At 39.3% G+C, this 16,818-nt stretch overlaps 1 protein-coding gene across 2 annotated transcripts in view; it reads left to right on the top strand.

Moving 5' to 3' along the window:
• tsc22d2 (TSC22 domain family 2) overlaps positions 1–12,518 on the top strand; it is a 39,261-nt gene extending 26,743 nt beyond the window's left edge. For both annotated transcript variants that reach the window (XM_036596460.1, XM_036596461.1), the window contains 2 exons: positions 7,317–7,368; positions 10,702–12,518. In XM_036596460.1, coding sequence (XP_036452353.1) covers positions 7,317–7,368; positions 10,702–11,040 — 391 coding nt within the window. In that variant the 3' untranslated portion in view covers positions 11,041–12,518. The remainder of the gene's footprint in view (positions 1–7,316; positions 7,369–10,701) is intronic.
• The last annotated feature ends 4,300 nt before the right edge of the window (positions 12,519–16,818 follow it).

Raw genomic sequence — 16,818 nt, 5'->3', positions numbered from 1 at the left:
CCCTTGAAGCACCTTTAAGAGTGTACAGAGTGTCATTTATTGAGTACTTCAGATTGTTTTTAGGGACGTTTTAAAAATCATTCAGAATTGCACTGTCTGATTTGGGGATTTGGCGACCCCTCTGGTGGAAATGTGTAATTGCGAGCGATTGAATCTGACGATTAAAATAGAATTCAAAGAGAGCTCAGTCTAAACTTGGTGAATGAGAGTCTTCTGAGGATGGGAGTGAATGATCTATTACTGTCATCAAAGCTTCATCAGTATAATGTTGATTTTGAGATCATTTGAGATGTAAACGTTGAGTCGGACCATCTTTTTGAGTCTGTGCGTGTGACGTTAATACATAAAACCGTGAAAAACTCTGACTCTACGCCTCTGATTTTTAAATAATTATTTCAGGCTTTACTGGGCGACTCACAGCAGCGCAAGCTCACCATAATTTAGCCTGTTTTCATTTTCAATAATAATACTCAGTTCAGTTTTAACAAAATGTTACATAGTGCAGTTTTAGACACTAAATAAGTGGTGAGTTTCCTTTCTTGAAGTGGGATAATTGACCCAAAACTGTTCAAAACAAGCTTTATAAGACTTTCTTTTAGCATAGAGCGTCTTTACATGCACTCAATAATCCGATCATAATCTCATAATTTCTGCAGTTATCCGATTATTCAAATAGTCATGTAAACACCATACTCCAATCTAGAAATCCTGTTAAGAAATCCGATAAAGAGGCTGGGTTTTAGCTCAGTAATCAGATTTCTCAGTGCTTATAAACTCTTACTCTGATTTCTTTGGTATTTCTCAGTCTGCGCATGCGCGAGATCAGACGATGGATGTCGCGAGACGCAGCAAAACACTTTTGGAGCGGCGCTGAAACCAAACATGAAATAGAGGATTTAATTATTTTTCATCTTCTAGATGATGTTTGTTCATATTTTCAGGTAAAGCGGTGCGATGTTTTTAAAAAAAACATGTCATGAAGTTTGAGTTCGTTACATTTACATCATGTCGTCTTCTGTGAGTTTATTAGCTGGTTGAAAAGCAGAAATCTGATTACTGTCTGCCTCATGTAGACCCGGAGTTTCCCCAATATCTGATTACTCGAGCATATAAACCTGTTAATCAGATTACTGACACAATCTGATTTTCTGTAGTTATCGGATTATTAAGTGCATGCAAACACACTCATAGAGTGGACTCAAAAACTTTATCAATAATCATCTGATTCTGATATTTGGCACAGATTATGGTATGAAAGCTCTCGGTAACAGTTCAGGTGAGAGAGAAAGATTCGAAGACTTACAGATAAATTAACGAGGGGGCGTGGCTGAGGGGCTGGAAGAGCCACTGTAATTACCTGAGTAGGAGAAACTTCTGTAGGAATTACAAGATTTTTTTTTTATTACCCTCAAACAGAAATGTAAACAAACTGGGGAATGTGGAACAATAGCGACAGACCACGCCCACATTTTTTTGTACCGTCTCTCCATTCAGACTTTTTTGGGTGGAGGTGGGGTCCATAAATCTTCATGACACTCTGTGAAAAGCTGTTACGAAATCCCAGCTCCAGAGACCCCCCACCACCACCCCCCCCACCCCAAAAAGTCTGTTTATAGATACACTTAATTAAGCTCAGCGAATGGAACAGCTAACTTACTTTACAGTTACCGAAAGCAAAAGTGGAAAAAGTGGACTCTGTTTAGACCGAATGTCAACAGCTTACCTTTGGGCTTCTATTTATAAGATTACTTGTGTTTGTAAGTGGCAGTAGCTGACCTGGCACCATGCAGCCGACCTAATGTTTGTCACTGTTGGCTGACTTGGTTCTTAAAGGGCCCATATCCCACATTTCTCCTCTATTTATTTTCATCCCTGAGGTCCTCTGATGACATTTGTCTGGATTTACGTGCCCAGGAGAGTAGTAATTCGTTCTTATGTGACCCAGCCTCTCTTTATTTAAATTAAAATAGGCTGTTAGTTACTGTGGCTTTAAGACGGATATATGTAAAAGGCATCTGGCTGCCCTGTATTGTGCCTTGTTCAAAAAGCAGTCTGGGCTGAAAACATTGCTTATAACTTCACCATGAATGGGCGGAGCTAAACTGCTGTAGGCTAAATAGGCTGATATGTAAATACGTTGCATTTTGTGACGTTAGAAAAACTTTAAAAACTTTAAAGCAGTTTGGATTCTGTATATAGACTGTAGGGAATGGGCAGTTTTGAAACCTCTTAGTGTTTACATACCATATTAGACCTATTTAAATACGGAGTAACAATTCCATGCTGGGTAAAAACAAAAAATCCATCCACATCCACGAGGCATGTGCAAAATAAATCCCAGAGCAAAGGAATTTCCGGGCACATCGTCTTAAGAGAAAAATAAAAGCCTTTTTTGAAACATGGATGTCACAGTACAGTTTTTTTGTCCCTGAGTATTGCCGATACTGCCTGTCTGTGCGTCTTAATAGATGATACAACTGCCTAATTTAGGTGTGAGATACTAGACTGTGAGCTAATACTGCAGTAAAATCATTTGTGTGCATTATGTGACATTCTGGACTGATTTTGTTTTTTGGCATGGTTTTTAAAATTTCCATTTTGTACTGTGTTTAATATTGATCATTTACCAAATTTGCTACTGTGAAACGTTTTATAGTGTTCATACATTTGCTCTGTAGGCGACCCTGCCATTCTGCAATGACAGCAGAGGAGGGTAAAGTTCAGCTCCTCACTGCTGGGCTTTAGTTACATTTAGGGCATCATATGATCTTCAAAGAGGGGGCAATTATTTATTATCACCCACCCCTAATTCTTCAGTGATATGAAGCTGAAGTCAGATATTCACCAGATTCTTGGTCGAATTTTTCCGTTCCACCATAAATGGAGCAGCAGTTCTGATGCCTGAAGCGCCAGAATGTAACTGCTGCTCCATTTAAGGTGGAACAGGAAGTTTAGCTAGCTAGCTACCGAGATGTTAGCGTACTACTAGCGATTTTTATCCTTGTTATGAAGAAAAGGACCAAAATACATTAAAACAACATTAAACTAAGATAAAACAATGGTTATTGTAATTTTAACAGAGAAAATTCTCACATTTGTGGGTTTCTTTGGTCTCTTCTTCTCCATCTTGCTGGTTTTTCTTTTTTTCTCATATCTCTCTGTTTGGAGTCTCTGAAAAACTTCCGTTTGGAGGGCCATGTAGCCCCAACACTTCACCCCACCCCTCTATCTCAACAACAGTCAGGACACCCTACTCCTAGACGTGAACACGCAAAACAGGGCTAAGGGCTGAGTGGTAGGGTCAAGGGGTGAAATAGGGCTGGACTTTGAATTGTACCACCTGCAGAGTTGCGATCTGCGTGTTGACTCCTGAAAGTGCCTCTTGCTGCCTCAGGTTATGGATAATGTCCATTTACGGCACCTCTGTGAAAGTGCTGTAAGTAAGGCTAAAAAAAAAAGGTTTAGCTGAGACTTGATCTTTTTAAATATTAGACGTCACTCATTAAAAGCACGCTGGAGGAATGACCGACTCAGATGGGGTGGTATTTTGCTCATTCTATCCTCACTGGTTGGCTTTTTTAGGGATTATGTAACTCCTTTATGAAATTAAGTGTGTGCGTGTCTGTTTTCACCTTCAGTCTAGCTTCTCTGACGCAGGCGTGGAGATCAAGGCCTTCGTTAACTCTGAAACAGTGTCGCCGCTTTGAGGACGTGGACGCATTCCATCATAAACAAGACCCATTATAGCTGATTCTAATCTGCTCTTCCTCGGCCGGCAAATTTAAGGCTGAAGGAACGGAATGTCCAGGTCTCATCATGGTCAGTAACACCAACATAGAAGACCAGGATATTGCAGGAGTCACTAAATGTGTCTTCCGTAGTGTCCTTTGGTAATATAGGCGCTGTGTCTCAGCTCTGTTGTACGTGTTGCCCAAAACAAGAAAAGAAGCGCCAGTTTCAGTGTGAATGGTTCACGGTTTGGTTCGGTTCTCGGTTTCTGGGCCATCGTGAATGTGGAGCATTTACAGTCTGTACTTTCCACACAGTTTCTCCACTTGTTTCAGTGCCCTAGTGTAGAGTTCATATACAGTAACATGTGGCTTAGAGATAAACAGCTGTGTATTAGGAAAAGCTCCAAAGAGTGAGAGAGAGGGCTGGGCAGTGTGACGATATACATATTTTATTGTGATAAATTATGGCACAATACAATATCGCTGCTGTCGGAAGAAAACCTCGTATCTCCAAAATGCTAACTTTACAGGAGAAGGAAAAATCCTCTTTACTTTAATGTAAGTCAATGGAACCAGAATTTTGGGCCCATTCATCATGAAATTTACACACAATGTAAAAGTCAACAGGCATTTTCAAATTATGTCAAAAACGACAAAACAAGGTTTTCTTCCAACAGCAGAGATATGCTTTTCTGAGCACATCGTGTATGTCGTCAGTGCCTGAATAAAAATCACTGTTCAGTTTTTGATAGTATTTTTTTTAAATGTAGCTCTTTCTTTATGCTTTATTTGGATTAGCTTCCACAAAGTCCACACAAGAATTTTAAGAATTTTAATATTTATTTACAATAAAAAATAAAACAAACATCTCTACAAACATCCTGTATCACAAACAATGCAAAAAACAAACAAAACTCAAGAACAAATCTCATACTCAACAAGAGAATCAATAACCAGTAATAACCAAACATCAGCAATACCCCAATAACGTCTATATGATAGATAGATAGATAGATAGACAAGTTCATAGATAGATAGATAGATAGATAGATAGATAAAGTAGATAGATAGATAGATAGACAGGTACATAGATAGATAGATAGATAGATAGACAAGTACATAGATAGATAGATAGATAGATAGATAGATAGATAGATGGATAAAGTAGATAGATAGATAGACAGGTACATAGATAGATAGACAGGTACATAGATAGACAGGTACATAGATAGATAGATAGATAGATAGATAGATAGACAGACAAGTACATAGATAGATAGACAAGTACATAGATAGATAGATAGACAAGTACATAGATAGACAAGTACATAGATAGATAGATAGATAGACAAGTAGATAGATAGACAAGTAGATAGATAGATAGATTGACAAGTAGATAGATAGATTGACAAGTAGATAGATAGATAGATAGATAGACAAGTGCATAGATAGATAGGTAGATAGATAGATAGACAAGTAGATAGATAGATAGACAGGTACATAGATAGATAGACAAGTACATAGATAGATAGATAGACAAGTACATAGATAGATAGATAGATAGATAGATAGACAAGTACATAGATAGACAAGTACAGAGATGGATAGGCAGACAAGTACATAGATGGATAGATAGACAAGTACATAGATAGACAAGTACATAGATGGATAGACAGACAAGTAGATAGACAGACAAGTTAAGAGATATAGATAGATAGATAGATAGACAGACAAGTACATAGATAGATAGACAAGTACATAGATAGATAGATAGACAAGTACATAGATAGATAGATAGACAAGTAGATAGATAGACAAGTAGATAGATAGATAGATAGACAAGTAGATAGATAGATAGATTGACAAGTAGATAGATAGATAGATTGACAAGTAGATAGATAGATAGATTGACAAGTAGATAGATAGATAGATTGACAGATAGACAAGTGCATAGATAGATAGGTAGATAGATAGATAGACAAGTAGATAGATAGATAGACAGGTACATAGATAGATAGATAGACAAGTACATAGATAGATAGATAGACAAGTACATAGATAGATAGATAGATAGATAGACAAGTACATAGATAGACAAGTACAGAGATGGATAGGCAGACAAGTACATAGATGGATAGATAGACAAGTACATAGATAGACAAGTACATAGATGGATAGACAGACAAGTAGATAGACAGACAAGTTAAGAGATATAGATAGACAAGTAGATATATAGATAGATAGACAAGTAGATAGATAGATAAATAGACAGATAGATAGAAAGAAAGGAAGAAAGAACTTTAGTGATCCTGAAGGGAAACCGCAGTGTTTCAGTAGCAAGACATATAATTTCACACAACCTTACATATACAGAAAATGAAACAGGAATAAAAATAGACATAATTTAAGTATAAGAGCAGAAATAAAGTATACCTATTTGCATATATACATAGCATATAAGACAGATTTGTTATATTCACATGAGAGCAGGCACGGAGTGGTATGAGGTCGTCTAAAAGCACAGTGACCATAGACATAAATAGGAGTTGCAGCAGTGTTACAGTGTAAAGGGTGCAGTGAAAGTGACGTCACAGCAGCAGGTTATGACATACTGCACAGTGAGTATTAACAGGAGAGGTGATATAGTGATGAGGTTCATGATGAGGTTTTATGGGATTCATTAAATGCTGTTTTAATAGCTTTTTAAAAGAAAATCTACTCATCTGTCTGTCAATTGGGAGCGTAATCCAAGCTAAAGAAGTCCTATAAAGAACAGTTCTCTTCATATAGTATGATTGTAGACTTGGCACCACCAGCTCTGCTTGATCTTTTTTCTGTTCCAGCTGATCAGATGTGTGAAAAAATGAATATCATTCATTCAAAAACATTCCTGAAGTATCGCAGTGTTATGTGTTTGCCGTATCGCCCAGCTCTACTGGGAGCATTGAGTTCTGAGCCTGTCTGTGTTTGATTTCTGTGCTCTTTGTGCTGCACATGTTTCTTCTAGAAGGACTATAAACAGTGCGCAGGTTAGGATCGGGTCAGATGACCCGAGGCCACGGGACGGTTTCCTCCTCAAAGCATCTGACGTTACGTAACCCAGGCTCCGCCTTCTTTTGGAGGATTTCTCAGAGGCTTCTTTTAGAGTTTCGGGTTTCTTTTGCCATCTCAGACACTCGATCACACGTGCTTCTCTCTCCTTCATCGTCCAAACGTCTGAGTGACGATGAGATGTAAAGTGTCTTACGTGCTGCCTTACTCTCCCAGACTTGGGCGATGCTCTGTGGGACACTCTGTGTCATGTCAGGCTCGTTGTAGGTAAATATCATGCATTACTAAATGCAGATGGAGGAATATGTGCTCCTTTTTCACTCTGATCAGTGCGTGGATGGGTTTTCTGTTGGTAAACAGAGACTTCGTGATGGAATGTGACTTGTTTGCGTCGCTGCTCCTGTAGCCGCGAGCGTGCGATGACGCCCTGGATTCCACTGTTGCTTCAGCGAAAGTCACTTTTACTTGAGTTGTACTGCTGTGTGTTACTTTACGAGTGCAGCTTCCTCAGTTTTGCTTTTCTTTCTGTTTCAGTGCCTCTGGAGCAAGTGTCGTTGCCATTGATAATAAAATAGAGCAAGCAATGGTAAGTTCCTTTTTCCATTTGCCTCACTTGCACTCTAAATACACACAATTTTTTATATATATATGTATATGATCTATATATCACTGCTGTCGGAAGAAAACCTTGTAACTCCGTTTTTCTCATTTTTCGGTTTTTGATATAATTTAAAAATACCTGTTGCCCTTTACATTGTGTGTAAATTTCATGATGAATGGACCAAAAGAAACATCCCAGAAATAAATGGAGAAAATTCTGGTTCCATTGACTTACATTAGAAGTAAAGTATGTTTTTTCCTTCTCCTGTAAAGTTACCATTTTGGAGATACAAGGTTTTGTTCTGGGAACAGCTACGTGTGTGTGTGTGTGTGTGTGTGTGTGTGTGTGTGTGTGTGTGTATATATAAGGGAAATCAGCTGTAGTTTAAATGGACATATCTTAACATGTACGGTCCAGTTCCTTTTGCTGTTTGCTTTGGACCTTGAGTAAGAATTCTCTATACTGAGGATATGTGCATTAAAATTAAATTGCAGTCATAATGTTTTTCTCACTTTAGACAGCCTTGTGCGACTTTTAGTTCCACTGTATTGATTTGCATCTGACTGAGAACTGTTCACAGTGGTGGTGATAGGAACCAGACGTCCACCTCTAAATGCTCAGTCACAGAAAGTTATTACATGAAATTATCCACTGCCTGAGACACTGTTTTACAATCATTTTGAGATTAAACTTTTGGACTAAAACATATTTTAAAGTATGATATGTTAATGAGCACAATAGCAAATCAGTAAGTCATTTCCTCTGTTTTGCCTCACAACAGCCTGCATGTACATCTCTGTCATGAATGGGTTTAAAAATATTTATTTTTAGACCAAAACCTTCAAAAAACTATCGTTAAACAGCGTCTCAGTCATCAGGCAGTGAATTCATAACCATTTCATATAGTAACTTTCTGTGAGGGAGCTTTTAGAGGTGGACGTCTGGTTCCTATCACCACCACTGTGAACAGCTCTGACCTCTGTGGCTGATCTGTCTTCTTTACTCTGTATAAGTCTCAGTACCCAATAACCAGATGTTCTCAGACTTTACAGATGTTCAGCAGCCGGCAACCATACTTTATAGCTACCTGTCAGATGAGTCTTGGATGGGGATTCTGACTGTTTGTTAAGGAATAAATGTTTGTCTATATAAAACTTTGAAAATGATGAAACTGACCTGTTATTTTAGTGGTCATAGCAAAATGAACACAGATTATTGTTCCTATCCTTTCATTGTTTAATATCCTGAGAGCTAAAATAACTTGTTTTTTAGAAACAAATTAATGTGTAACTTGCTGTAGTTATTCTGTTAAGGTTTTAATTTGATCCATCCTTGTCAAATTTAGCTCTGATTCCAGAATCTTTGCTTTTTTGGTTCTCTGACTTTAAATTAGGAATTATTATATGGCATCTCAATTCAAAATGTTTTTTTTCTCAATACAGCACAAATAAAGAGGGCCTGAACACTGTGGTTCATGTTAATGTTAATGTTAATTGTGTTTTCAGTTATCAGTTTATTAGTTAAAATTGCAGTATTTAAGACTTAAGAATGGCACAGTGGACCGTTTTCTAAGCAGTGTAGAAACACTACACAGCCCCAGGGGCGTTTCTTCACCTGCTCTGCGAGTTCGGCACGTTTGGTCGAGTGGGAAAGCTGTTTTTGAGCCGGTAGCCGAACAGAGAACCGATCCCTGTTTGCTTCCAGTGAACTCTGGTTGGGTCCACTGCGTGTGTGGAAGGTATCCGCCCCGGTGCCACATATTGCATCACTTCCTTTTTCGAGTTTCGTGATGTGGGAGACGACTGCTGTGGACAGAAAGCGCTGCTCTTTGCCAATTAAGTGTCCAAGGAAAATGAAAAAAAGCAGCAAACGGATAAGCAAACCTGCACACGGAAAACTGACATATGGAATTGCACAATCGAGCCCCCCCAGTAACAAGACTGACACCCCCCCCCCACCCCACCTCCAAACCAGCCCAGAATCAGTCCTGGGAGCTCAACTATTCGCGACAAGTATAAAAAAGCCCTCATACGTTGGCTGTGGGCTGGTATTGTATGCAGTGTTTTACACACAGCTGCGCACAGTAAATGCAACGTTACACTACAGTATGTTTTACTGATAAACCCCCAGCATCCACTGTGTCATTGTTACAGTTAAGAAATTGATGTTAGATAAATAGATAAAGATGTTTGTTTCAGGAAAAGAAACAAAGAAAAATAAGTAATTGCACTAAAAACAGTGCAGTAAACTGCCGTGTAAACGAGTTTCTACACTGAATACACGACTGAATAACTCAGTGCTCATATTTAGGTACGCTAGCCTTTGACTTCATGAATTCCACATTGTAAAAGCTGTAGGTTCTGTTTATTGTCCGGCCCAGTGTGTCGTTTCGTGCCTGCGCTCGGCTGGGCTCCGGTCATGCTGGCCGTCCTGAATGGAGCACAGCCAAATAAAAGGCTATTATAATGGAACGAGGCCAAATTAGATATAAATAAAGAGAGAAAACAGATGGTGTTGCAGAGGGGACGGTGGATGGGTTAGGATGTGGATCTCGCACTGATGTTGCTGACGAGGGTGTCGCAGGCAGGGCAGCGGTGGATTTGATTATCGATTATTCAGAATTATTTATTCAAATACACTCAGTATGCAAATGGGATTATTTAGACCTGTGTTTCCCAGCCCCGTCCTCAGGACCACATTTTTCTTTCATCTCTGTGTGTTGAGTTGTGTGGACCATCTGGGTTACGGATATGCATATTAACCATATATCAAGTATTCTCCAAGATAAATCGCTAAATCAGCCTAAAATGCTACAATAAATAACTGAATTAAGCTAAAGTGCAAAGATGAATCACTAAAACAACTAAAAACACAAAGATAAATCACTAAATTAGCCAAAACTGCAAAAATAAATCTCTAATTCAGCCAAAAATGTGAAGATAACACCTTAAATCAGTCAAAAACAAAGATAAATCATTATATCGCCAAAAATGCGAAGATAAATCACCAAATTAGCCAAAAATGCGAAGATAAATCACTAAATTAGCCTAAAACTTGAAGATGAATCAGTAAGTATTCTAAAACACAAAAGTAAATGAACCTGTAATGCAGAGATTAATCACTGAACGCAACTGTCTTGTACAGATCACCGTTTATGCTGGTTTTTATTAATGAATGCTAAACCACAACAATATTAGACGTTCCTTTTTTCTTTTTTTTTACATCTGAAGACTGAAAACTTGGATATTTGACTAACAGAAATGCTTAAACTGCAGAACAGTGACTGAACTGAGATTCTGTTTGTCCCTCTCTGCGCAGGATCTGGTGAAAAGCCATCTGATGTACGCGGTGCGGGAGGAGGTGGAGGTGCTGAAGGAGCAGATTAAGGAGCTGTACGAGAGGAACTCTGTGCTGGAGCGGGAGAACGCCGTGCTGAAGAGTCTCGCCAACAACGAGCAGCTCTCGCAGCTTTCGGCCGCTGCCACCTCGAACCCGAACAGCAACCCAAACAACCCCAGTACAAACCTCAGTGCCCCCAACCCCAACCCCAGCAGCACTCCCTCCCAGCCCCCGCCTCAGTTCCAGCCCGACATCAGCCAATCCACGAGCGTCCCGCTGCAGACGCTGCAGCCGCAGCCCAGCGTCACCTCCGCTTAGAGCTCCGCCCTCATCCACTTCCTCACTGCGTATGCCGGGGGGGCGGGGTTAAGCAGCATCCTGAAAATTTAAAGGGGCGCTCCGGTTTTTTTGGACCCGGGCTCTGTTGGAGGCATCTGTAGCGTAGGTCACTCACACGGACAGCTGGGCAAGAGCCGGAAACTCAGCGGCTCAAAACAGGAAAGAGAAGCCGATGGGCCGCCGCTCGGCTTCGGTTCCGAGTGTGTTTGAGTCGCTGCGTTTTCGGTCCTTTTACCAAACACCAGGACGTTTTGACAGTTATTATATAAGTGTTGTACGCTGACAGAGGCATCAGGCAGAGACGAGGTTGAGAAAAGCTGAAGCGTCTCTTTAAATACATCATTATACTCTCAGAAAATAAAAGTCTTGTTCACCACCAGCTTAGAAAAAGCAAAACAGAGAAAAAAAAAATTAAAAAATCAACGAGCAGCGCTTCAGTGTGTGTCCGTGCTGTCGGCCTTCCCCGCGTCAGGATGGACAGAGCGAAGAAAAAGGTGTGAGGATGTATGCCAGCAAAAGGGGGCGGAGCCTAATGATTAGAGAAGTGTTTTTTTTTTCTTTTTTTTCTTGTTTTTTTTTGTTTATCATTTTTGTTTAATTTTTTAAAGGAAAAATGAAAGAATCCAGCCATGAGAAGGGTTTATTTTTTAGCGTTGCTGTTTTCAAGCAAGAGTCTATTTTTCAGAGCCACCGTTACTTAACTTTCACGACATGATTATATAAATATATAAATATATATATATATTTTTTGTCTTTTTTCAACTCACCAGTCAATTTGCATTGTACTGTTATTTATTAGAGGGCTGCTATGTTCAGATCCTGACAGGTTTAGAGAGAAGGAAGCCTTTATGTTTTGTTTTTGTTTTTTTTTTTTCCCTCCCCGATCAATCACTCGATTTCACTCGACCCGACAGTGACGATAAGAGCAATCGATAAGAGAAGAACAATCGGAAGAACCGGCAGAATTTCCGGACGCAGCAGTAAGAGCGAAAGCGACAGGGTGAGTTCAAACACTAACGGCAGTTTTACCTCTAAACTGAGAATGTGAAGGGGTGAGACCTGGGATGAATGTACATTAATGTTTTTGTATAGAGTGCAAAGCATGGTGGGGGTTCTGTACAGCTTTTAAACGAAAGAATGAAGAAGTCTTCACTTCCGTCACCGATATGCTGAAAACAATCCGAATCGCCATGCCCCCCCCCACAAACCCCCCTCCACCCAGACCCCCATGACCCCCCACCCTGATGGTTTTGTGCATATGTTTATCAGTTTTCTTCGTGTTTCAGGTTGGGATGGGGATTACAAAGCTGTGAAAATCGTTTCAACCTACTTTGTAACCAAAGATGCGAAGCAGTGTAACTATTTTTTATTTTATTTTATGCACATCCTTTCCTTTGTATTTTTTTTTTTTTCGTTTTCTCTCTTTGTTGCTTCCTCCTTCACGTTTCTTTTTCTTTTTTTTTACGCTTTTTTTTTCTTTTTTTTTAGCATGTTCTGCATGATCTGTAACTTTTGTCGAACCACTTTCTTACCTCATATTTGTATTCGGCACTCTTATTGTAAGATAGCAGGCTGTGAACAATGTAAAAAAAAAAGAAAATAAAATGGGTGGAAGAGACGCGGAGGTGGCGGAGACGTAAAAATGGAAAAAAAAACAAACAAACTAGTGTTTCTGCACACTAGCCGCAGAAAAAAAATGAAGTGAGCCATGTTTTGTTCATTTAAATGGTGTTGGAATTTCATATGCCAATAGTTTTGTTACATTGCAAAATTTTAATGTATTTAAATAAATGCAATATTCAAATTCCACATGTGGTGAGCACCGGAGCATCATTTCACCTGGACCTACGGAGGAGGCGGAGCTCGAGCCCACACCATTTGCATATTGCTAAATGGTTAAAAGTATCTGTGTGAGATTAAAGGGCCTATAACCACGAAAAATCCAGTTTCTCCCACATTTTTGTTTTCAAAATAAGAGCATGTGAAGAGTATGTGTGCTACAAAACATTCACCAGCCCATCAGTCACTACACTCTTAAAAATGATGGTCCTTCGAGGGTTCTTTAGTGAAGAGAATGGTTCTATAAAGAACCATGAACACTCGAGGAACTCTTCATGATTAACAGCGTCTTTGCATCATGAAAGGGTTCTTCACACTCATGCAGAATGTGCTATAAATGGTTCTATATAGAGCCTTTTAGAAAACAGTTCTATATAGCACCAACAGGGTTCTTCTATTGTTATGTCAAGCTTGTAATAATAGAAGAACCCTTTTTGGTGCTGTATAGAACCCTTTTATCATGCTAAGGGTTCTTTGAGTGTGCACAGTTCCTTATAGAACCATATTACCGTAGTATACAGTATATAAATGTAATCTACAAATAATGATTAAAAACACAAAAATGAATAAACATTACACTCATAAAGATGGTTCTTCAAGGGTTCTTTAGTAAAGAAAGTGGTTCTATGTAGAACCATGAACACTCAAAGAACCCTTTGCATGATTAAAAGTGTCTTTGCATCATTAAAGGTTGTTCAGATTGATGGAAAATGTGTTGATAGTTCTATATAGCACCAAAAAGGGTTCTTCTATTGTTCTGTCAGGCTTGTAATAATAGGAGAAACAACCCTAGAAGTCTATATAGAACCCATTTCAAAAGGGTTCTATATAGCATTATCAACAGTACCTTCTGACAAACACTTTCATGATGCACAGAACCCTTTAATCATGCAAAGGGTTCTGTGAGTGTACATGTTTTTTAGAACCATCTACAAATAAAATGATTTAAAACAAAAATTAATGAATAAATATTACATTCTTAAAGTTCTTCAAGGGTTCTTTAGTATAGAAAATGGTTCTATGTAGAACCATGACACTCAAAAAATGAAAAGGTTCTTCAGATTGATAGAGAATGTGCTGTAGATGGTTCTATATAGCACCCAAAAGGGGGTTCTATTGTTACAAGCTTGATATTGTAACAATAGAAGAACCCTTTTGGATGCTACATAGAACCATTTTCAACATTCTATGTAGAACCATCTAAAGCACACTCATCAATCTGAAGAACCCTTTCATTATGCAAAGGGTTCTTTTGAGTGTTCATGCTCGACATTGTAACAGTAGAAGAACCCTTTCTGGTTCTATATAGAAACATACACATGTTCTCCATCAGTCTGAAGAACCCCTGTAGGATACAAAGAACCCTTTAATCATGCAAAGGGTTCTTTGGGTGTTCATGGTTCTATATAGAACCGTTTTCTTTACTATGAAAAACCATCTTTAGGAGTGTAAACAGAGACATATTCAGCCATTCAGATGTTATAGGAAGCGTTTCGGTCCAGACCAATCAGAACAGAGCTCATTTACATACATCAGCCTTAAAGCAGAGTAATAAAACCAGCCTGTTTAATGTAGAGGATAAGGAGAGGTTGAAAAGTGGTCACATAAAAATGAATTATGCCCATTTTTCGTACATAAAGCCACATGAATGTTATCAGTGGACCTCAGGGATGGAAATAATACACAAATAAAATGAAAGGCCTTCTAAAAACGAACAACACGGAGCATAAACGACAGAGGAGCTGCGCGCCGAGGCCGTTTCTCGTGATTAGGCTGTTAATTTTGGAGCTGTGGTTCATTCAGGGTGAAAAGGTGAGGTTAGCGTGGTGTGAGATGATGAGTATGTGAGACTGAACTTTCCACACTGCCTATTTGCGGACTGGTGTGGTTTTAGCTGTCGACTGAAGAAGCAAACAGGAAATGAATGTCTTCCCCTCCAGCAGAGAGAATTACCGCTCAGTAATGTCTTCCGTTTTTCTCAAACACTAGGGGGCGCTCCTGAGCGAGTCCAAAATGAATGGGTTAATATGGCGCATTCGTACAAAATCATAGTTTGTAAATGCTAACCAATCGGCACTCGGTAGCAGTTATGCCAACCAATCAGCACTCAGTAGCAGTAATGTTAACCAATCAGCACTCAGTAGCAGTAATGTTAACCAATCAGCTCTCAGTAGCAGTAATTTTAACCAATCAGCTCTCAGTAGCAGTAATGCTAACCAATCAGCTCTCAGTAGCAGTAATGTTAACCAATCAGCTCTCAGTAGCAGTAATTTTAACCAATCAGCACTCAGTAGCAGTAATGCTAACCAATCAACACTCAGTAGCAGTAATGCCAACCAATCAGCTCTCAGTAGCAGTAATGCTAACCAATCAGCTCTCAGTAGCAGTAATGCTAACCAATCAGCTCTCAGTAGCAGTAATGCTAACCAATCAGCTCTCAGTAGCAGTAATGTTAACTAATCAGCTCTCAGTAGCAGTAATGTTAACCAATCAGCTCTCAGTAGCAGTAATTTTAACCAATCAGCTCTCAGTAGCAGTAATGCTAACCAATCAGCTCTCATTAGCAGTAATGCCAACCAATCAGCTCTCAGTAGCAGTAATTTTAACCAATCAGCTCTCAGTAGCAGTAATTTTAACCAATCAGCTCTCAGTAGCAGTAATTTTAACCAATCAGCTCTCAGTAGCAGTAATGCCAACCATCTGAACCATTTCACACCAAACCACTCTAAATCACTCTGTTTACATCTCACTCTCTGAATTTTACAGAAAGTTTGAAAAATCGGTGGAATTCCCCTTTAGCTATCTTTAACTAAATTAGAATAATAGCTAAGTTAATTGAAAATTACAGCATGCAGCAATTTTACAGCATCAGGTTTTCATTTAATTGGCTCCTCTTACATGCAGCGCAACATCGTAATCATCAGTTTAGGCTGATTTTATAGAGCACAATCCGTTAATAATCCGACTAACAGCTCAATCAGAATAGAATACGTCCATGTAAACACCTCAATCAGAAGAGTCTAGTCCAACTGAGGCCATTCAGAATACAGTTTCTATCTGATCGAGGTGGGTAATCCTGTAAATAATCCGTTAAATAGAAGAATAATATCCGTGTAAACGCCTGTATCTGATTACATTCCCTATCCGAAAGTTTAAGTCCGTTCTGATCATGTTCTTCGCGTCACAGTGAAAGTTTATACCGTTCAACATGGCGGAGCAGAAACTGGTCTGCAGAGGAGACGAAGTTTATGCTCTGATCTTTAAAAGACGGCGGTGGGACGGACGTCCAGCTTATGTGTCTCAGAACACGACGTCTTCCTCTCGGCCTTCTTTAATAAGGACATGTGAAGGACGTTTTCCTGAGTCTGACATCATTTTAAAGCAATTAAAAATAAGCGCTGCTCACTGCTGCTCATCTCACTCTGACTGGACTCACGTGATGCTGGTTGTCATGGTAACGTCTACACTAAGCGGTTCTCTACATATGCGCGTAATTTTGGATCTGATTACTTGTAGTGAGCATGTAAACAGATATTTTCATCAGATTGTTGAGTAGAGTGAGAATATAAACTACGTTCACATTAAGCCTCACTGCTTTAATCCGACTTTTTGCTCAAATCCGATCTCTCTGACAGGATGGTTCACACTCGTTTAGTTAAGTGACTCAAATCTGTCATTAATGTGACGAACCGGCGTCCTGAAATGACCCTGATGAGCTCATCCTACTCAGTAACGTCACGTGAATGAATCACGTTCATCATCAGCACAAACTAACGAGCAGAACGAGCTTCGCTGAGAAGATCATTAACTCTGATCAGCTCTCAGCTTCATTATTAGAGCGAGACGAAGGAGAAAAAGGTGAGATGAGCTGCTTTTCCACCGTTTACTTTAACGTCTGTTCGGCACTGCTGCCATGGT

This window comes from Colossoma macropomum, unplaced genomic scaffold (genome assembly GCF_904425465.1).
Source record: "Colossoma macropomum unplaced genomic scaffold, Colossoma_macropomum, whole genome shotgun sequence".
Taxonomy (NCBI): domain Eukaryota; kingdom Metazoa; phylum Chordata; class Actinopteri; order Characiformes; family Serrasalmidae; genus Colossoma; species Colossoma macropomum.
The sequence above is the reverse complement of the archived record's forward strand: the minus strand, read 5'-3'. Positions and strand labels throughout refer to the sequence as shown.